The 16,788-nt window shown below is 39.3% G+C and overlaps 1 protein-coding gene across 1 annotated transcript in view; it reads left to right on the forward strand.

Annotated features, from left to right (window-relative positions):
- Positions 1-16,788, forward strand: part of DST (dystonin) — a 316,005-nt gene that overhangs the window by 222,402 nt on the left and 76,815 nt on the right. The window contains 10 exon segments of the mRNA XM_086608314.1: positions 24-341; positions 520-686; positions 1,228-1,384; positions 1,648-1,774; positions 4,761-4,823; positions 5,832-6,067; positions 7,738-7,867; positions 9,427-9,626; positions 11,038-11,533; positions 12,580-14,054. Of these exon segments, the coding sequence (XP_086464440.1) occupies positions 24-341; positions 520-686; positions 1,228-1,384; positions 1,648-1,774; positions 4,761-4,823; positions 5,832-6,067; positions 7,738-7,867; positions 9,427-9,626; positions 11,038-11,533; positions 12,580-14,054 (3,369 nt within the window).

The following is a 16,788-nucleotide window of genomic DNA, read 5'->3' on the forward strand; positions in this document are numbered from 1 at the left end:
AAAGTCATTCTTGCTTGTTTCAGATGCTAGAACAAGACATTGCGGGTCGCCAAAGCAGTATAAACACTATGAATGAAAAAGTGAAGAAGTTCACGGAAACAGCAGATCCATCCACTGCATCCACACTGCAAGCTAAAATGAGTGAACTGGCAGGACGGTTTTCTAAAGCAAGTAACAAGCATAAAGAGAAGCTTATGAAAATGGAGGAGTTGAAGACTAAAGTGGAGTTATTTGAAGGTCTGTCAGAAAAACTTCAGTCATTTCTAGATGAGAAAAACCAGGCACTCAGTGAGACGGAGGCACCAAGAAAGGATGTCAGTGAAGTGTCTCAATATATGCAGGTACTGTGCAATTTCATTTGTTATATATTGTGCATTTCTAGTCTAACTCATCTAAGTGATTGAACAATAAATGAGGCATGCTTGTTTCCTAACTTTGGTTGGTTAGCCGAAATCAAGAATTTAATTTTGAACAAGTGATTGTAAAGTCTGACATGAAGAATGTAATCCTGTTTTTCAGGAAGCTAGCGTAGAATTGGCACAGTATAAGAAGGATCTGGAAGCTTTGCAGCAGCTACTTGAAGAACTTTCGTTCCATGCTCTTCCTGGAGATAAAGCATTGGTATTAGAAAAAGTAAATGCTTTGTCAAAGAAATTCAGAGAGATAGAGGAGACTGTAAAGGAAAAGTAAGTAGAATAAAGTGTTTCTGCCTTGGCTAATGATACAGTGTGAATGTTGTGATGACTGCTATCCTCTTGCATGCAACCTCACGGGATTACAGTTAACCACAGAGTAGAGAGCTTTTGTATTTAAAAAAAAAAAGAGATTCTATTGGAAATGCCTCTAGTTAGCCTGTCTGGTTGGAGAGCTCTTATGTTGGCTTTAAAGACAAGTAACTCTTAAATTATGTGACATTCACAGGAGTCCTGTTCTAAGAAAAACCTACTTCTCCCGTTCTCTGATAAATTGCTGCTTGTGCAAATCACTTTAGAGGACTGTTTAAAATCAGGCTCCAAAGGAGAACTGGATAAATTATTAGAGCTTCCATATAAGTTACCTGTACAGCAAGACTAGATTTTCCACATTCTTCTCACATCCATAAAATTAGTTTTCGTGACTCTCTGATTTTAGTAATAGCAGTATCAAATTGATAAACCTGTTTGTTTAATTATCAGAAGGATACTGACATTCCGTGCTCAATTTCTTTTGTTGTCTTTCATTGTCTAGAGAAGAGGATGTATCATCTTGTCAGAAAGAAATGGATACTTTTGAGCTTCTTATAGAATCACTAAAGAAATGGATAAAAGAGACAAGAGAACACATTCCAGCAGTGCAACCCTCTCTGAATACAGAGGAGTTAAAGAAACCTTTGGAAGACACATTGGTAAGGCATTGTAGATGAGAAAGGAAGTATGGCTGAAGGAAATAGGTCATCTATTAGCAACATAAAAGTACAGACAAGGGGTAAGCAGTCACAGAAATTGGGACTTGGGACCTTGCAGTCTACATTTACATTCTCATTTCCTTTGCACATTTGGATATACTGCAGGGGATTCCCAAGCAGCAAGGTTATTCTTTTCTCTGCACTAAATCTTTTAAGTCTGAAATCAGTTTTGTAATGAACAAACAACTGTTTTTCTTAACCAGAATTTAAAAGATGAATGGACATTAAAAGCACCCGAACTGCAGAAAATGAATAGCAGAGGAACATTGCTGTGTAATCTAATTACTGCTGTGACTTCTCCTGCCAAACTGAGAGCAGTTGCAAAATCAGGTATGCATTTGTATAATCAGGTAAAACTAAAGTTTCAGGAGGTTTTAAAACCTTTAAGACAAAAATTAAAATATTTCACCCTTGGATTAGCTTTCTGAATATTATGGCTTGTGAGAAGTTGGTTAGCCATGTCTGTTCTGACTGTTGTTTGCTGTGACTATCATTTAATACTGTCTTAACTGCCATAGTAATTCAGTACACGTTCTGATTGCTTTACACTGCCAAAATTACGTAAAGTGCTTTGATATAAATAATGAACAGGTCCTAAAGCTGCTATTTCAGTATGTAATTCCCAGATAATGAACAAAATGAACAGTATCGCAGTTGCTTTCACCTCATCCCAGAAAAGTTCTGGTAATGAGAAACTGACTTACTCTGATCAGTGTTCAGTGCTTCCACATATCCACCAAGCCTGCAAGTAGGACAAACACAAACTCTGCTTTTGCAAACACTGATGTGCCTGTGTGCCTTTGCTGCCACAGAGACACCTCTTTCATGGCCACAAGGCTGTTCTGTGTGACACCAAACACACACATTAAGGTTTGCAGAGTCATGAAGTTTTTGTTAGAAGGGTGATGAGGACATGGTTCATTTAAAAAGTGAGCCTGGATGAAGTTTCTCATCCCACTATGATAGCATAATTAATGCTAGTCAATATTTTAGTTGAAACAACAGCATGGGAGGGAATCAACTCTATACCCCAGCAGGACTTTCCTGGTCCAAAATATGTTTCCAGTTTGGAGCTTTAGCTAAATCCCTTTTACCGATAATCTGATTTTAAAGACAGTGAATCTCTCTTCATAATTTTCTGTGCAATCAGTAAACATTTTGGAACCTTACATGGGATATTTGAGCTCCTTTCTCTGCCCCTTTCTCTACTTCTATGCCTCCAAATAGAAAAATAATTAAATAAGTAATGTATAAGAGCAGCTGTAATCCTCCAGACTAGAGTATTCGCCCTCCTAGACAAGAGTGGTACTGTGTATCACTTAATCACAGTTATAAATACCAGAGTCCAGCTAATAGACTATGAAGATTTACACGGCTCTCGATGGACCCTGTGACTTCTCTTATCTGGTTTATTTTCTCCTGCCATTCTCCAGCTGCCACTAATGTGGTCCTCACTGTCCAGCTGGTACTGTGGGGTGGATGCATAGCCTTTTCCAAGGCAATCGTTAATCTTTCTCTGTTAATTGCTCATCTGGGAATACATATGTGCAGGAGAGCAGGAGATGATTCTCCTTGCAGTTCTCTGTGGCTTGACGGTGTGCCCGAGCTCTGTGGTCTGACATCATTTCACAAAGCCCATGTAGCCCTGGTTCCAGAGGCTTTGAAATTGTGTTTAATTAGTAGGGCTGCCTGGGCAAGTGGCTGCCTCTGAGTGACAGTAAGGACTCCACATTGCAATCCCTGTCATGGAGCATGTGCTCAAGTCTTGCTCATGACAGATAGGGAGGGATTCGTCCCATTGGTATCAGGTGCTTTTTATGCAAGAGGTAGACGCTGCTCAATCATAGAATCATTTAGACTGGAAAAGACCTTTAAGATCTTGGAGTCCACCAGTCAACCTAACACTGCCAAGTCCACCTCTAAACCATGTCCCTAAGTGCCACGTCTACATATCTTTTAAATACCTCCAGGGATGGTGACTCAACCACTTCTCGGGTCAGTTAAGGTGTCCTGAGTAAGCAGTGCCTTTAAAATGTTCTGGTGTATGCATTGACCACTGTGGGCTTCTTTGCTGTTCAGTGTTTAGTGCTCTCCTCAGAGTCTCAGCGTTTGCCAGCTAGCCCTCTCCCAGGCCATACCCAGGCATGGGTGGGTAAAACCATGTTCTCAGCAGGCAGTAGGGAACAGTATGCTTTTGAGAAGAGGAAGGAAGTGGTGCACAAGCACAAGTACAGGCTGGGCGGAGAACAGATCAAGAGCAGCCCTGAGGAGAAGGACTTGAGGGTGTTGGTTGATAAGAAGCTCAACATGAGCCGGCAATGTGCGCTTGCAGCCCAGAAAGCCAACCGTATCCTGGGCTGCATCCAAAGAAGCGTGGCCAGCAGGTCGAGAGGTGATTCTGCCCCTCTACTCTGCTCTCATGAGACCCCACCTGGAGTACTGCATTCAGCTCTGGAGTCGCCAACGTAAGAAGGACATGGAGCTGCTGGACCGAGTCCAGAAGAGGGCCACAAAGATGATCAGAGGACTGGAACACCTCTGCTATGAAGACAGGCTGAGAGAGTTGGGGCTGTTCAGCCTGGAGAAGAGAAGGCTCCGGGGTGATCTTATTGCAGCCTTCCAGTACTTAAAGGGGGCCTACAGAAAAGCTGGAGAGGGACTTTTTACAAGGGCATGTAGTGATAGGACAAAGGGCAATGGCTTTAAATTGAAAGTGGGGAGACTGAGACCAGATCTAAGGAAGGAATTCTTCCCTCTGAGGGTGGTGAGGCAGTGGAACAGGTTGCCCAGAGAAGTTGTGGGTGCCCCATCCCTGGAAGTGTTCAAGGCCAGGTTGGATGAGGCTTTGAGCAACCTGGTGTAGTGGAAGGTGTCCCTGCCCATGTCAGGTGGGTTGGAACTGGATGATCTTTGAGGTCCCTTCCAACCCAAACCATTCTATGTTTCTATGATTCTGTGTTAGGCATATGGATGTGATTAGGCCTCACAGCTAGGGCATAGAACTCTGTCCACTGTAGTAATTTATTTAGCATAGATTGTGAGCAGTAGGACTGCTTATACATCATGCATACGTGCACAATTACATGTGCATCCATGCTGTGCCAATGTGGTACCACTTACGGTACTAGCTGGCTGGAGCATCTTAAAACATAATCTTAAAATATATAAAACAGTTTAAATGAAAGATTTGCTATTACAAGGTTAGCATTCAGATACTTCTTTAATGTTATAATGAAACCTATGTATCATAGGTAGCTGGGGTTTTGGTGGTAAAAGGCCCAGATAAGCATTGGACTTGGTCTCTCTTGATCCACAGGTAGCACAATGTTAAATGGTGAAGGAGGAGCTCCAGGAACTCAGGATTTCCTGAAAAATAAAGGTCAGTAAAAATTTCAGGATGTGATAAAGAAATGCATTTGCCAATTACTGTTAAACATGTAAGTATTTTTAAAATGTTGTAAATAAATCTGCTTGCACCAGTCACTACTAGACTGAAATTTCACATCACCATTACATAAGGAAACTATATTGGCTAAGACATGATATTAAAATTAATTGTAAAAATACTTACCTTTATTATTTTCTTTGAAGACAGATCAAATCTGGCAGTGTTTTCTGAATCAGTATGTACTTCTATAAACGTATACAGGAATAGCCATGTTAACATAACGCATGGCTTTTGAGAAAATTCTAACACGTGTATGTGGTTCGAAACGTTTTAACACTCACCAGCCTTCACAGCACACGCCTCCACAAACATACGTGTACAAAGACACCCATTTTACATACATTTGCATCACTGTATGTGGCCAGCCCCTTTACAGAAACAAAGGAACTTACATAGGCGCTTTATACATGCGTATGGAGAGCCATATATGAAGTCCTGAATCTGCAGTGTCTGTTCTCCCAAACTACTCCCAGTCTACTTAGTACAAAGTCTGCCTGGTGTGCTTTCTCAGTGATAAAACACACTTATAGTGGTACTTGAATGTGAGCAAAATACTACTGCAGTAATGTTAGGCTGTCATGTAACTGAAGTGTATGTAGTCCAGTATGTTCAACTTTTTGTCATGAAGTGGTTGCTTAAAATATTAAAATAACAACGGGTAGAAAGATTGTAAGGTATTTGTGTACCTGTGTGTATTAAAGCAATGATTTCTGTGAGATGAGCTCTTGCAAATAGGAGCTTTACATTAGGCCATTCAGATGCAGTATTACCACGTTTAGAGTGAAGTGGATATAACTCCTAACACATTCAGCAACTTCTTATTTGGGGGACTATTAGCTACTGTAACTGAGAGTACTGTTTTGAAGTTCTTGAAGTCTAAGTATTGTTTGAAGTTCTTGTAACCAGTAACATAATCTTTGTGTATCTCTCTTTTTACAGAACTGACAGCTGTTCAACAAGCCATGTCTGATGTGAATCATAGTTACGAAGATTTGGGAGTTTTGTTGAAGGAAAAGATTTCAGAACTAGAAAGTATGCTTTCAAAAATGCAGAATATTCAGGAAGAATCGACCTCAATGATGCAGTGGTTGCAAAAAATGGACAAAACTGCATCAGATTGGGAAGCTGCTCCAACTGACAGTGAAGCAGTTAAAGCCCAAGTTGAGCAACATAAGGTACTTTGTTCCTTAAAAAAAATACTCTTTCTTGGGGTTATTGGGCAAATTCTATTTGAACAACTGGTATCTCAGCCTAGCTTCATGTTTCAGAGAGTATTTAAATGTTCCTAGTAAGCATGCCAGTCAGGCTTAGAGCAAATCTGGCAACTGCGTCAGTGGAGTAAAAGGAGCACTGTGTCAGAGAGAGGGAGTTCTGCAGGTCAGAAAATAATAACTTTGGTGGCCAGTTTAAATAGGTGAGGCTATATTGATTATGCAATAAACTTGTTTGATCTCCTTAGTGGCTTAGAGATATATACTGGATTGCTTGTAAGATCTGAAGAGCTCTATCTATCCATAAGCTGTTTCTGCAGCTGCTGGTTCACTGACGCTCCACAGACCTCCCTGTCTCTGCAGCTGCAGCGGCTTATGCCTATTCCAAGACAGTGTTTCTCTTCAGCAGCCATGTTATGCTTGTCAAGTTATATAGCTGCATAACACTCTCCTCCTCCCTTTTAAATTGATACGAGAAAACCACTGAATCCGTAGTAAGCTTCTGTCTTGTTTCAGCATTGGAGACATATGCTCCTCTAGCAATGAAGGATAATATTTAGACATGTAGATGTTCATCTATAAGGGGAAATGTAATGGCTAAGGAAAATTCTTTCCTTGCCTGTGATTGTGGATAAACAAGGGCAGAATTTGATTCAGCTGAGGTACTTATTGTATATTTGGCAGGTCACCCTTAAAAATTGACCTGAATAGCTACTAACTTTTGTCAGAATTGGATATAACATTCAGTCCTAAAACTCGGACTAAATGTGGAAGAAAACTAGCACCTTATTTTTTAACAGAGAATGTGCAAAGCTAACATGACCATCCTACCCCAGTGTAGTAATTCACAGATAGGTGGAAAACTGAGCGAGTGTTCAGGCAAGAGTCATCCTTCTGATGCAGCTGGACGTTTTACTAAAAGTTCTAAATCAAGCACAGGTTTGTTCAGTGTTTATTTTAGTGGGTTTTGGCTAATAACAACGCCGCTCCATGGGGCAAGCTTGGTTACTTCAGAATACGCATGTAAGAGCCCTTTGCCAGGCGTAAGGGCTGTTCACTTCTGTCTGTAAAACCGGCATGAATCAGGAGTTGATGAGGCATCAGTCTCCTCTTAGGTCTACAATTTAAGCTACGGTGCTCTTTAAACTGTAGTTCTAGATGATCTACAAGAAGCAGTCATATCTGTAACAGCAGGAATTCCACTGAGGTAAATGAGGCTACACCACACTCTGCTCTGTTGGTGCAAGCTGGGTTATTTCTGCTGTGAACTGTACTGTGCGTTAGTAGTTTGCCTTCTGTACAAGAACAGATTCCAAGTGTATGTGAATATGGTGGGACCTAATGGATCTTATTTATCTGAATTCTTCTAGTTCTGTCACTTATTCAAATTAAGCAATAATTATTAGTATTAATATAGTTTAAATCTAGTTGTCTCTTCCAAAGAGATTGACCAGCAACATGTGCCATTATAAAGTGTTTTGAGACTCATAGCAGAAAAGTGGTATAGAAGTACTAGATATTTATTGTTTGTATTTATTTCATGCTTGGCATCTCAGTATTATGGACTTCAAACTTTACACTTTACCATTCTTCTTTAGTCTCTTATTTATTTATTATATCACTTGAATTTGCAGCTTTTTGAAACTGAATTAAAGCAAAGTGCAAATAAAGTGCAGGAACTAAAGGACAAAGTGACAGAGCTGTTGGAGAAGAACCCTGACTCCCCTCAGGCAGCCAAGTGGAGACAAACGTTGGATAAAATAGGTACTTCAGTAAAGCTGTATTACAGCTCAGACTGATTTGGAAGTTCTTTTATTATAAGCTTTTTTAATGTATTAACAATCAGTAATATTTTGAATATCTTGCTCCCTCCTGGTCCTTAAATTCCTTGGAACTAACTCCCTTTATAAGAGTGTAGGTCTGGAGTAGAATGGGCTTTGACTGCGTGTCAGTGCAATTGAGAGAAACTCCAGCTTGACACCCTATTTGAAAAGGCTTTATCTTTTTCAAACAGTATATGGCTAAAACTTGGCTGGTCAGTTACTATTCCTCTTACAAAATCGAACAAAATAAGTAAACTGATTTCATGGAAAGAACAGTTTGAGTTGTTGGTAATGCTTTTCTGCATGCTTTTTTCCCATGCACTAGTGGCTTTTGTAATTTTGTGGTTTTGGTGGCTTTTTGCCATTTTCTAAAACTGATTCCATAAATTTTTCAAAAAAAAATTGGAAATGACCATGTTTGGACAATAAATTTTGAGATACTGCAATGAATAATTTTCATGACCTTTTTAAAATTCTTCTTAGGTTTGTTGTCATATCTTAAATAAATCATTGGCCAATCTCGTTTCATACTGATGGGCATTTCTGTAGCTACACCAATAATAATTTCAAAGCTGAGATTTTTTTCTGATCGGTCCTATTTGTAAGTGAAACTCTGAAAAGTTTAAGTAGCAGGTAAGGTCTCCAAGAGAACTTTGAGTAGTATTGAAAGGGAATTAATACAGAATGAGCAGAGGTCAAAGACAGTGAAGTGGCGAAAGAAACTGAAAAGACACGGATGAAATTCAGGGACAAGGAGAGTTGGTGAAATATCCAGAGCTGACTGAGTAAGCACTGACAGTATCACAGAGGGAAGGGTGAAGTTACAAGACTGTAAGACTCAATGGCTGCTCTGGAAGCCACCTGCCACAAGCAGAAGAGACCACAGATTGGCCCAGGTGTGAACCTAAGCTCACACAGCACTTTGAAATACCTGTGTGGTATTCTCATTGCCTGTCATTAGGTACCTGGTGTAGATGTTTAAATAAGGCACTTAATCTCCACAGGCTCCTAACACAGACATTTGAAAGAGATGTGCTTCTTTAGAGGGCTGTTCAGGGTAGAAGCCTAAATTAGAGCTTCTGCTTACCCTTGGAAAGGTATCTGTTTCTTTTTACTGAATCAGCAGGAAGATTTGTCTATCTAAATCAGGCACCTAAGTTATAATGGAGAACAGCCCTTTGGCTTCAAGGTCCTTTGAGACTGAAGCCTAAATTTGGTGATATTTCACTTAGTAATATTCTAATCCAGTTTTATTACATGTTGTATATTCATTGCTCTAAAAATTCCACACGTGGCTGTGCTAAACTGCAGACCTTCATCCAAGTGTATATGGATCTGACTGTTAAAAGATGTATTTGCCGAGTCACTGCAATAAGGCATCTGGAGTTAATCAGCCAGAAGCCTTATTAGAGAGCTCTGTTTATGTTTCATATATAGTCTGCTGTCTGACAACCCATCTGCTAGAACATGCATGCAATATGTTAACATTATCATTGTTAGATTCCAAATGGAAAGAGCTCAATCAAGTTACATCTGAGAGACAACAAAAACTGGAGGAGTCTTCAAATTACCTGACCCAGTTCCAGGCTGCAGAAGCTCAGTTAAAGCACTGGCTTGTGGAAAAGGAGCTAATGGTCAGCGTGCTGGGACCACTGTCAATTGATCCTAATATGCTGAATACACAAAAGCAACAGGTTCAGGTGAGTCATGCCAACATGTGTTATTGATTTCAGTTTCTTCTGCTTTTTTGCTATTAGCAAAGTACTATTTTGCATTTAGTATGAGCTATTACATTTGTTTATCAGCAAATATCAGCTGCTTGACTACAGTAATTGCGGGAAAAAAAAACTGTCGTAAGAGTGAAGAGAGATCAGAACAGCTAAGGGAAAAAAATGTTGAGAAGATACTGATCCTCTGATACATTTTTGTGTTTTGACCATACTGTGGTTTGTCTGTAGTCGCATGACAATGTTCCTTTGAAGTTTTATTTATTTGAATGTGAAAAAAATATATTTATTTTGCATAAATTTAAAATTTATTTGAAAAGCTTTTTGAGATTTTATTCACTTGACTGTGCCAGTAGCTAATAAAAATATGAAGGCAAGTGAAATGCAGTACTGTGAATAAATATAGGGCCAAGAGTGTGAAAGAAGAAAAAGTATAATGAAAAATGTTTACTTGCAGAAATACAGCAAACTGCAGACAAAAGAAACAAAAGTTAAATCAGGCAAAGTTGCAGAAACTAGAAATTTTAACTTCAAACATTTCTGTTCCTGCAAGTTATTTTAAACTTTCAGAAATAACATTTTTATTTTGCAAAAATATTTTTAAAGCTGGCATATCAATATTGATTAAAACGAAGTGTTTAAAACTTATCTACATTCTAATACTATGTGAAAATGGCTTAATATTAGTTTAAGTGCTTCAGAAATCTAGACAGCTGGCATAAGACTATGATGTATCACTTAACAGTCCTTAAAAGTTAAACCTAATTGTCTTAAAAAGAAAGGATACGGAATGTTCTGTATTTGTCCTTTCTTCTGCAAGCACTATGACTTACTGTAAAAAAAAAAAACAAAAACACAAAAAACACCAAAAAACAAACACTGGGAACCAGTGATGTAAACTTTAAAGGTCTTACAGTACACATTCAGTGATTTTGCGAATCATCTAAATATTCCCTGTGCTGTAATAATACATTGCAATATTATGTCAGAATACACCTTCTTTGAAGTTCTATCTTAAGACAAATATCGAAACTGTCTAGGAAAGAAGACACTGCTTGAAACTAAACAGCAATTATTTTACTTGGTACAGTTACTTAATTACTGTAGTATTAACTGAAGTCATTGTTTACTTGTATCTGCCGATTGCATTTCTATTAGATGATGTGTAAATTAACCTCATTTTTTCTGGTTCTTTGATGTAAATACTTGGAAACAACACAGATTATGTGTAGAAGACACAATTATTTCACTGGCTTTTAAACTCAGAGATTGATTACTCAATAAGAGAACTTAGCTACAACAAATTCTACATGAGTTTTGTCAGAAGCACTTGGCTTCTTTCTTTCATGAGGTAAACGCTTTTGAAAATTTTATTCTTTCCCAGATTCTACTCAAGGAGTTTGACACCAGAAAGCCACAATACGAGCAGTTAACTGTGGCTGGTGAAGGGATTCTCAAGAGACCTGGTGAACATCCACCTTCCCATGAAATAGTAAAAGAGCAACTGGCAGCTGTGGCACAAAAATGGGACAGTCTAACCGGCCAACTGAGCAACAGATGTGACCGAATTGACCAAGCCATTGTGAAAAGCACAGAGTATCAAAGTCTACTCAGAAATCTGTCCGATAAGCTAAGTGCCTTGGATAGCAAACTAAGCAGCAGCCTGGCTGTGAGTACACAACCCGATGCTGTGAAACAGCAACTGGAAATTGCTAGAGAAATGAAGGAGGAAATAGAACAGGAAATGAAGAACATAAATGCAGCTCAAGCTCTCTGTGAAGAGCTGTCAACACTAGTTGGAGAAGAGTATTTGAAAGCAGAACTTACGAGACAGTTAGATGGCATCTTAAAATCGTTTAAGGACATTGAGCAAAAATCAGGTTAGTATTTATTTAAAGTAAAATATTTAAATTATTAATATTAATTATTAATAATTTTAATATTAATAATTAATATTAATAATTTTAATTTATTTAAAGTAACTAAGGCATAGAGTAAAGCATATGCTCTCACTTGTCTTTATGGAGATGTTGAGTGAGCTGAGCCTAATGCCAGCTTTCTATCCAGTCCAATCCCCAAGCATTTGTACATTAGAATTTAGGATAGTCCCCATACCTTGAAAAGGTAAAAGCAATACATGGGATATCTAGAGAACAATCTGGGAGAGAATTTGAAGCACAATAGCAGGGCTGCTTTTCTCATCTCTTCCTTCAGGTGCGTCTCCACTGAATTAGAATACCAAAAGAGTATGCTGCTCATTGAGCTACCTAACTTAGGTGCAGAGTGTAAGCCAAAATTGTAGTTTTCAGGCAAGCACCAGTTAATGGCTTGGTGAAATGCAGTGATTATTGTATAGTACTGCTTGGGACAGAATAGGGCCAGTAGTCTGCAGCCTTCCCTTACATTGTGAACAACAGAACTGAGCAAGTAATACACTGCAAGCAATATCATACTTTGTTCTCCTTAACAGCCTCAGTTTTAGCTTTTTAATTTCCTCTGGTCATGAGGAACTTCAAAGGATCTCCCAAGGAACACATATTGCCTGCAGGCCATGAGTTAAACGCTGCTAGGCTAGATTACTTAATATTCCCTGTGCTTACACTTCATAATACTATGAAACACGACTGTGTGTTTTTTACTTCCGAAATCTGGCTGAATGGGATTCATGTAGACACAGACTGGCTAAGCTCAGCTCATTTGATTCACGTCCAAATGCCTTCACTGCTCTGCTGTAGTGTAGGCACAAGTCTGTCCCTTCCAAGAAACTTGGTTGACTTGGTTGTCTTCTAGTCGAACACCTCATGCTAAGGACCACCTTTCCTTACGTTAATGATCATCCATAATAGAATCAACATTAATTATTATTTCTTCACTGAATTCTAGCAGGTTCTGGTAATGAACCTCTGTGTTGTCTTCTCTTTTGTAGGTAACCATGTTCAGCAGCTTCAGTCAGCATATGCTGCTTCTCATCAGTTCCAGCAAATGTCTAAGGACTTTCAGGCCTGGTTAGGCAAAAAGAAAGAAGAGCTGAACCAGGCTCGTCCTGTATCAGCCAAACTTGATGCCTTGCAATCACTAATTGAAGAACAGAAGGATTTTAAGAAGACCATAACCGATCAGATTAGTTCATACGAAAAAATTGTTGCAGAAGGAGAAAGCATCTTACAGAAGACTCAAGGAGCTGACAAAGCAGCATTACAAACCCAAATTGCCACACTCAGAAGTAACTGGGATGAAACAAATAAGCAGGTAAAAGAAAGGCAAGATAAATTAACAGACTGTCTGGAGAAAGCCCTCAAATACAAGCAGCATGTAGAAACTCTGCAGCCATGGATAGAGAAATGCCAAAGCAACCTGTGTCAATTAAAAGTTGGTATAAACCCTGTTGAAATAGAGAATTCTATTGCTCAGGTGAAGGCCTGGCAGAAGGACCTGGATAAACACCATGGGATGGTGGAATTATTAAATAATACTGCTGAAAGTTTGCTCAGTGCAAGTCAAATAGATAAAGAAATTGTTCAAGAAGAAACTAAAGTGTTGAATCAGAAAGTGAATTTGGTGACAGAACAATTACATAAGAAGAGAGAGTGCTTGGAAAATACGGCACAAAGGCTGAAGGAGTTTCAGGAATCATCCAGGGAAACTGAAAAACAACTGCAAAGTGCCAAAGAGCATCTGGAAGCTCACGACTCACTTGGACCTCAGTCATTCAGTAACAAACACCTGACAATGATGCAGGCCCAGCAGAAAGCCTTGCAGGCTTTAAAGCCTCATGTTGATTTAGCAAAAAAGCTTGCCCAAGACTTGGTGGTAGAAGCTTCTGATTCAGCAGGCGTTTCAGACCTTTTGCTCCAAGCTGAATCTTTGGAGCGAGAATACACTGCAGTGAACCAGCAGGTTGAAGACAGGTGCTCGTTCTTAGAGACAAAACTTCAGGGTATCGGCCATTTCCAAAACAGCATCCGAGAAATGTTCTCTCAGTTTGCAGAGTTTGATGATGAACTTGATAGCATGGCTCCTGTGGGGAGAGATCTCGAGGTGCTGCACTCACAGAGAGAGGACATAAAATGTTTCCTGAAAAAGCTAGAGGATCTTATAATAAATAATGAAAATGCTAATAAAAACTGTAAAATGATGCTAGCCACAGAAGCTGAAGCTTCTCCTGATCTTGTTGGTATAAAGAGAGACTTGGAAGCTTTAAATAAACAGTGCAACAAGCTACTAGACAGAGCGAAAGCCAGGGAAGATCAAGTGGAGGGTACCATTAGCCGTGTTGAGGAGTTTTACAGTAAGCTAAAAGAATTTTCCAGTCTGCTTGGGAGAGCCGAAGAACATGAAGAGTCACAAGGTCCTGTTGGAATGGAAACAGAGACCATTAATCAGCAGCTGAATACATTCAAGGTAGGAAGATTTCTTTCTTACTACTACAAAGTATTTTACCACTATGCAATTTTATTAAATGTCATTGTGAAAGGGGTTGGTTAAGTGCAGACTTTGGAGGAACCTTGTTTCACAGCAGTCAGTTCTACCTATCTTTTTATCTGTTTTAAATGGGACATCTTCTTGTGCTCCAGAGAGGCTTGCCCTTGCTACAGCTTGACAGACATTGATAACTTTGCATCCCAGCGCACAGTTCCTGCACCTCAGTTCTCTCTTCACTATCTTGTTTCCTTTCACAATCCATCTACGTTTTCTGGTTTTGAGAACTGCATATCGTCTCTATTCTGATGTCCATGTATTACAGAAGCTTTCTTCTTCACTGTGCTGTGAGTTTTAGACTCCAGTGTTCACATACCAGCCCATACTCACTTTGCTCTTCTGAGCAGTTCAGGTTTTTTCACATGGGTATAAGCATCAGGATATGTAGGTTTAAGACCTTAACCTTTTGCCATCTTCATACACTGGCCAGTTTTACCTCAGCTGAATCCCACTCTTACCTAGAAACATATTAGTAAGAAGAAATCAAGTAAAATAACCCCCCTCTTATATTCGGAGTTTACTGTCGCATCCTTATCCAAAATGCACTTCTGTGCGTAGCTTTTTTAATATGCCAGTTAACAATCCTTGTCCAGCTCAAAAAAATGCATTGCAGTGGTAGTGGGTGTAAATTGTGTGGTGCTTTGGTGCTGAAATGACAAGATATTTGCTTGTTCGGGTTACAATAAATAAATTGCCAGTGCTCGCTGGAAAGATTTATAAATCCTACAGATGTAAGCAGTGTTTGAAAAAGATCATAAATCTCCTAATGGCTATATAGTAGCACTGAATATTCTGTGCTGTTTTGGTTTCATTTCAATCTAATACTGATTGAAATGTTTGTATGACTTGTACATTAGTTCAGTTAATCATCAAAACAAACCTTCATAACAGGATTTGATAAACCATGCTGTTAGAAAGATGACCTTGGAAAAAAGTCATTACGTGCTTGGCCCAACAGAGGGTGCGTTTTGCTTGTTTAAACCGTATTAGGAAGGAAAACTAGAACTGGAAACTTTACTCTGGGAGTTTCAGATGCAAGTTACTGCGAGTTTTGATGATCTTTCAGAATGCATAAATAGAGACAAAAATGTTGAACAAATAGTTACATTATGAGAGACTCCATTTGACCAGGAGGATTAAAATTGCATGCCAGTCTGTCCTAACAAGTCTATCTAAATTTAAAAGAGAAACAAATGGCTTTTCTTTGTATACGGTTAGCAAAACACTTTGGATATTGGAAAATAGCAAAAGCTCCTGCTGTAATTGCTCTTGCTTATGCTGACTGTACAGGATTTCATTTGTAGCCAATTTGCGACCTCCAATTTTACCACATTTCTTGCATTTTCAAACATTAGGTGCAGCTTCAGGTCTCTGTTACTCTCCCTCTATATATCTTTTTTTGGTTGCAAAGAACAACGCTTTTAGGGGGGAGCAGCCTGATGAGAAAACAGCAGAAGAATCCAGTTCCCTGTGTGTTGTCTCAGTGTTGTACTTCGTCAGGGCTTTGGACAAGACACAGCAATGGTCCCGTTCAGAAGTGTGAGGTTTCTCTGGTCTCTGCAGACCTGTGGGGAGACAGTGTCCCTGCAGCCAAAGAGCTTGTATGGGAAAAAGACCAAAAAACCTGGAGAGGCGTAAAGGAGAACAGTGACAGTAGTGTGTTTATATCCAGAAGTCTGCTCCAGGATTATATTTATATTAGGTATTTATAAGCTTAGAAATGTGTTTTGCTCAAAGCAGCTATTTTAGGCCATGCTTTTGCTTATGAGTGAAAACACAATGCCATTAAACAGGAAGTGAAAAACGATGAAAAGGTGAAGGCGATGTTTAAACAAGTGAAGAGCAAATGCAAGAATAAAGCAGCAGAGTAGGGAGCCTTTGAAGAAAGGGAATAGGAAGACCAGAATGGGAAATTTTAATTAGATGAAGGTGGTAGGTAGCACAGGGATACTGATAGCAGGAGGATCAGGATCAACGATTACTAATACTCTGTGCAAGTGCTACTGGGGCACAGCAAAATTATAGTAGGTAATGTACCTCTTCATACTCTTTACCCCTTGCAGAGAGCAATATTACCTGAGGCAGCAAACTGTAGGGAGACTGGCTCCACAAATCCTGCTCCACTCGTGGTGTATTTGCTCACATGTTTGTGCACGTACGCAAACACACACAACCTGAAAATGTGTCTGTGGCCATAAAACCACAGTCTAGCTCCTTGTGTCTTTAGCTTCTGTGGTCAAGTGCAATCAACTCCTGTTCCTCAAGAGTACAGCAAAAGAGTTGTTCTTCTGCAGATAGATTTATTCACGTTAAATCTTCACTCTCTTGAGGGAAGGATCTCGTGTATGGGCTAGAGGTGGGTTTTGTGGTTTGACCAATTTTTATGTACAAAGAGTTAGAGCTCTGTGCGTCTTCTTGGCATGACATTAAAATGCATAGTTATTTTAAAAACATAAACAGGCTTTGAATTGCGTTTTTAAAATATGTAAAATATATTCAAGGCCAGGTTGGATGAAGCTTTGGGCAACCTGGTGTAGTGGAGGGTTTCCCTGCCCGTGGCAGGGGGGTTGGAACTAGATGATCTTTGAGGTCCCTTCCAACCCTAACCATTCTATGATTCTGTATACATACATACACATACTTGTTTTATTTATGG

This window comes from Tauraco erythrolophus, chromosome 2 (assembly GCF_009769465.1).
Source record: "Tauraco erythrolophus isolate bTauEry1 chromosome 2, bTauEry1.pri, whole genome shotgun sequence".
Taxonomy (NCBI): Eukaryota; Metazoa; Chordata; class Aves; order Musophagiformes; family Musophagidae; genus Tauraco; species Tauraco erythrolophus.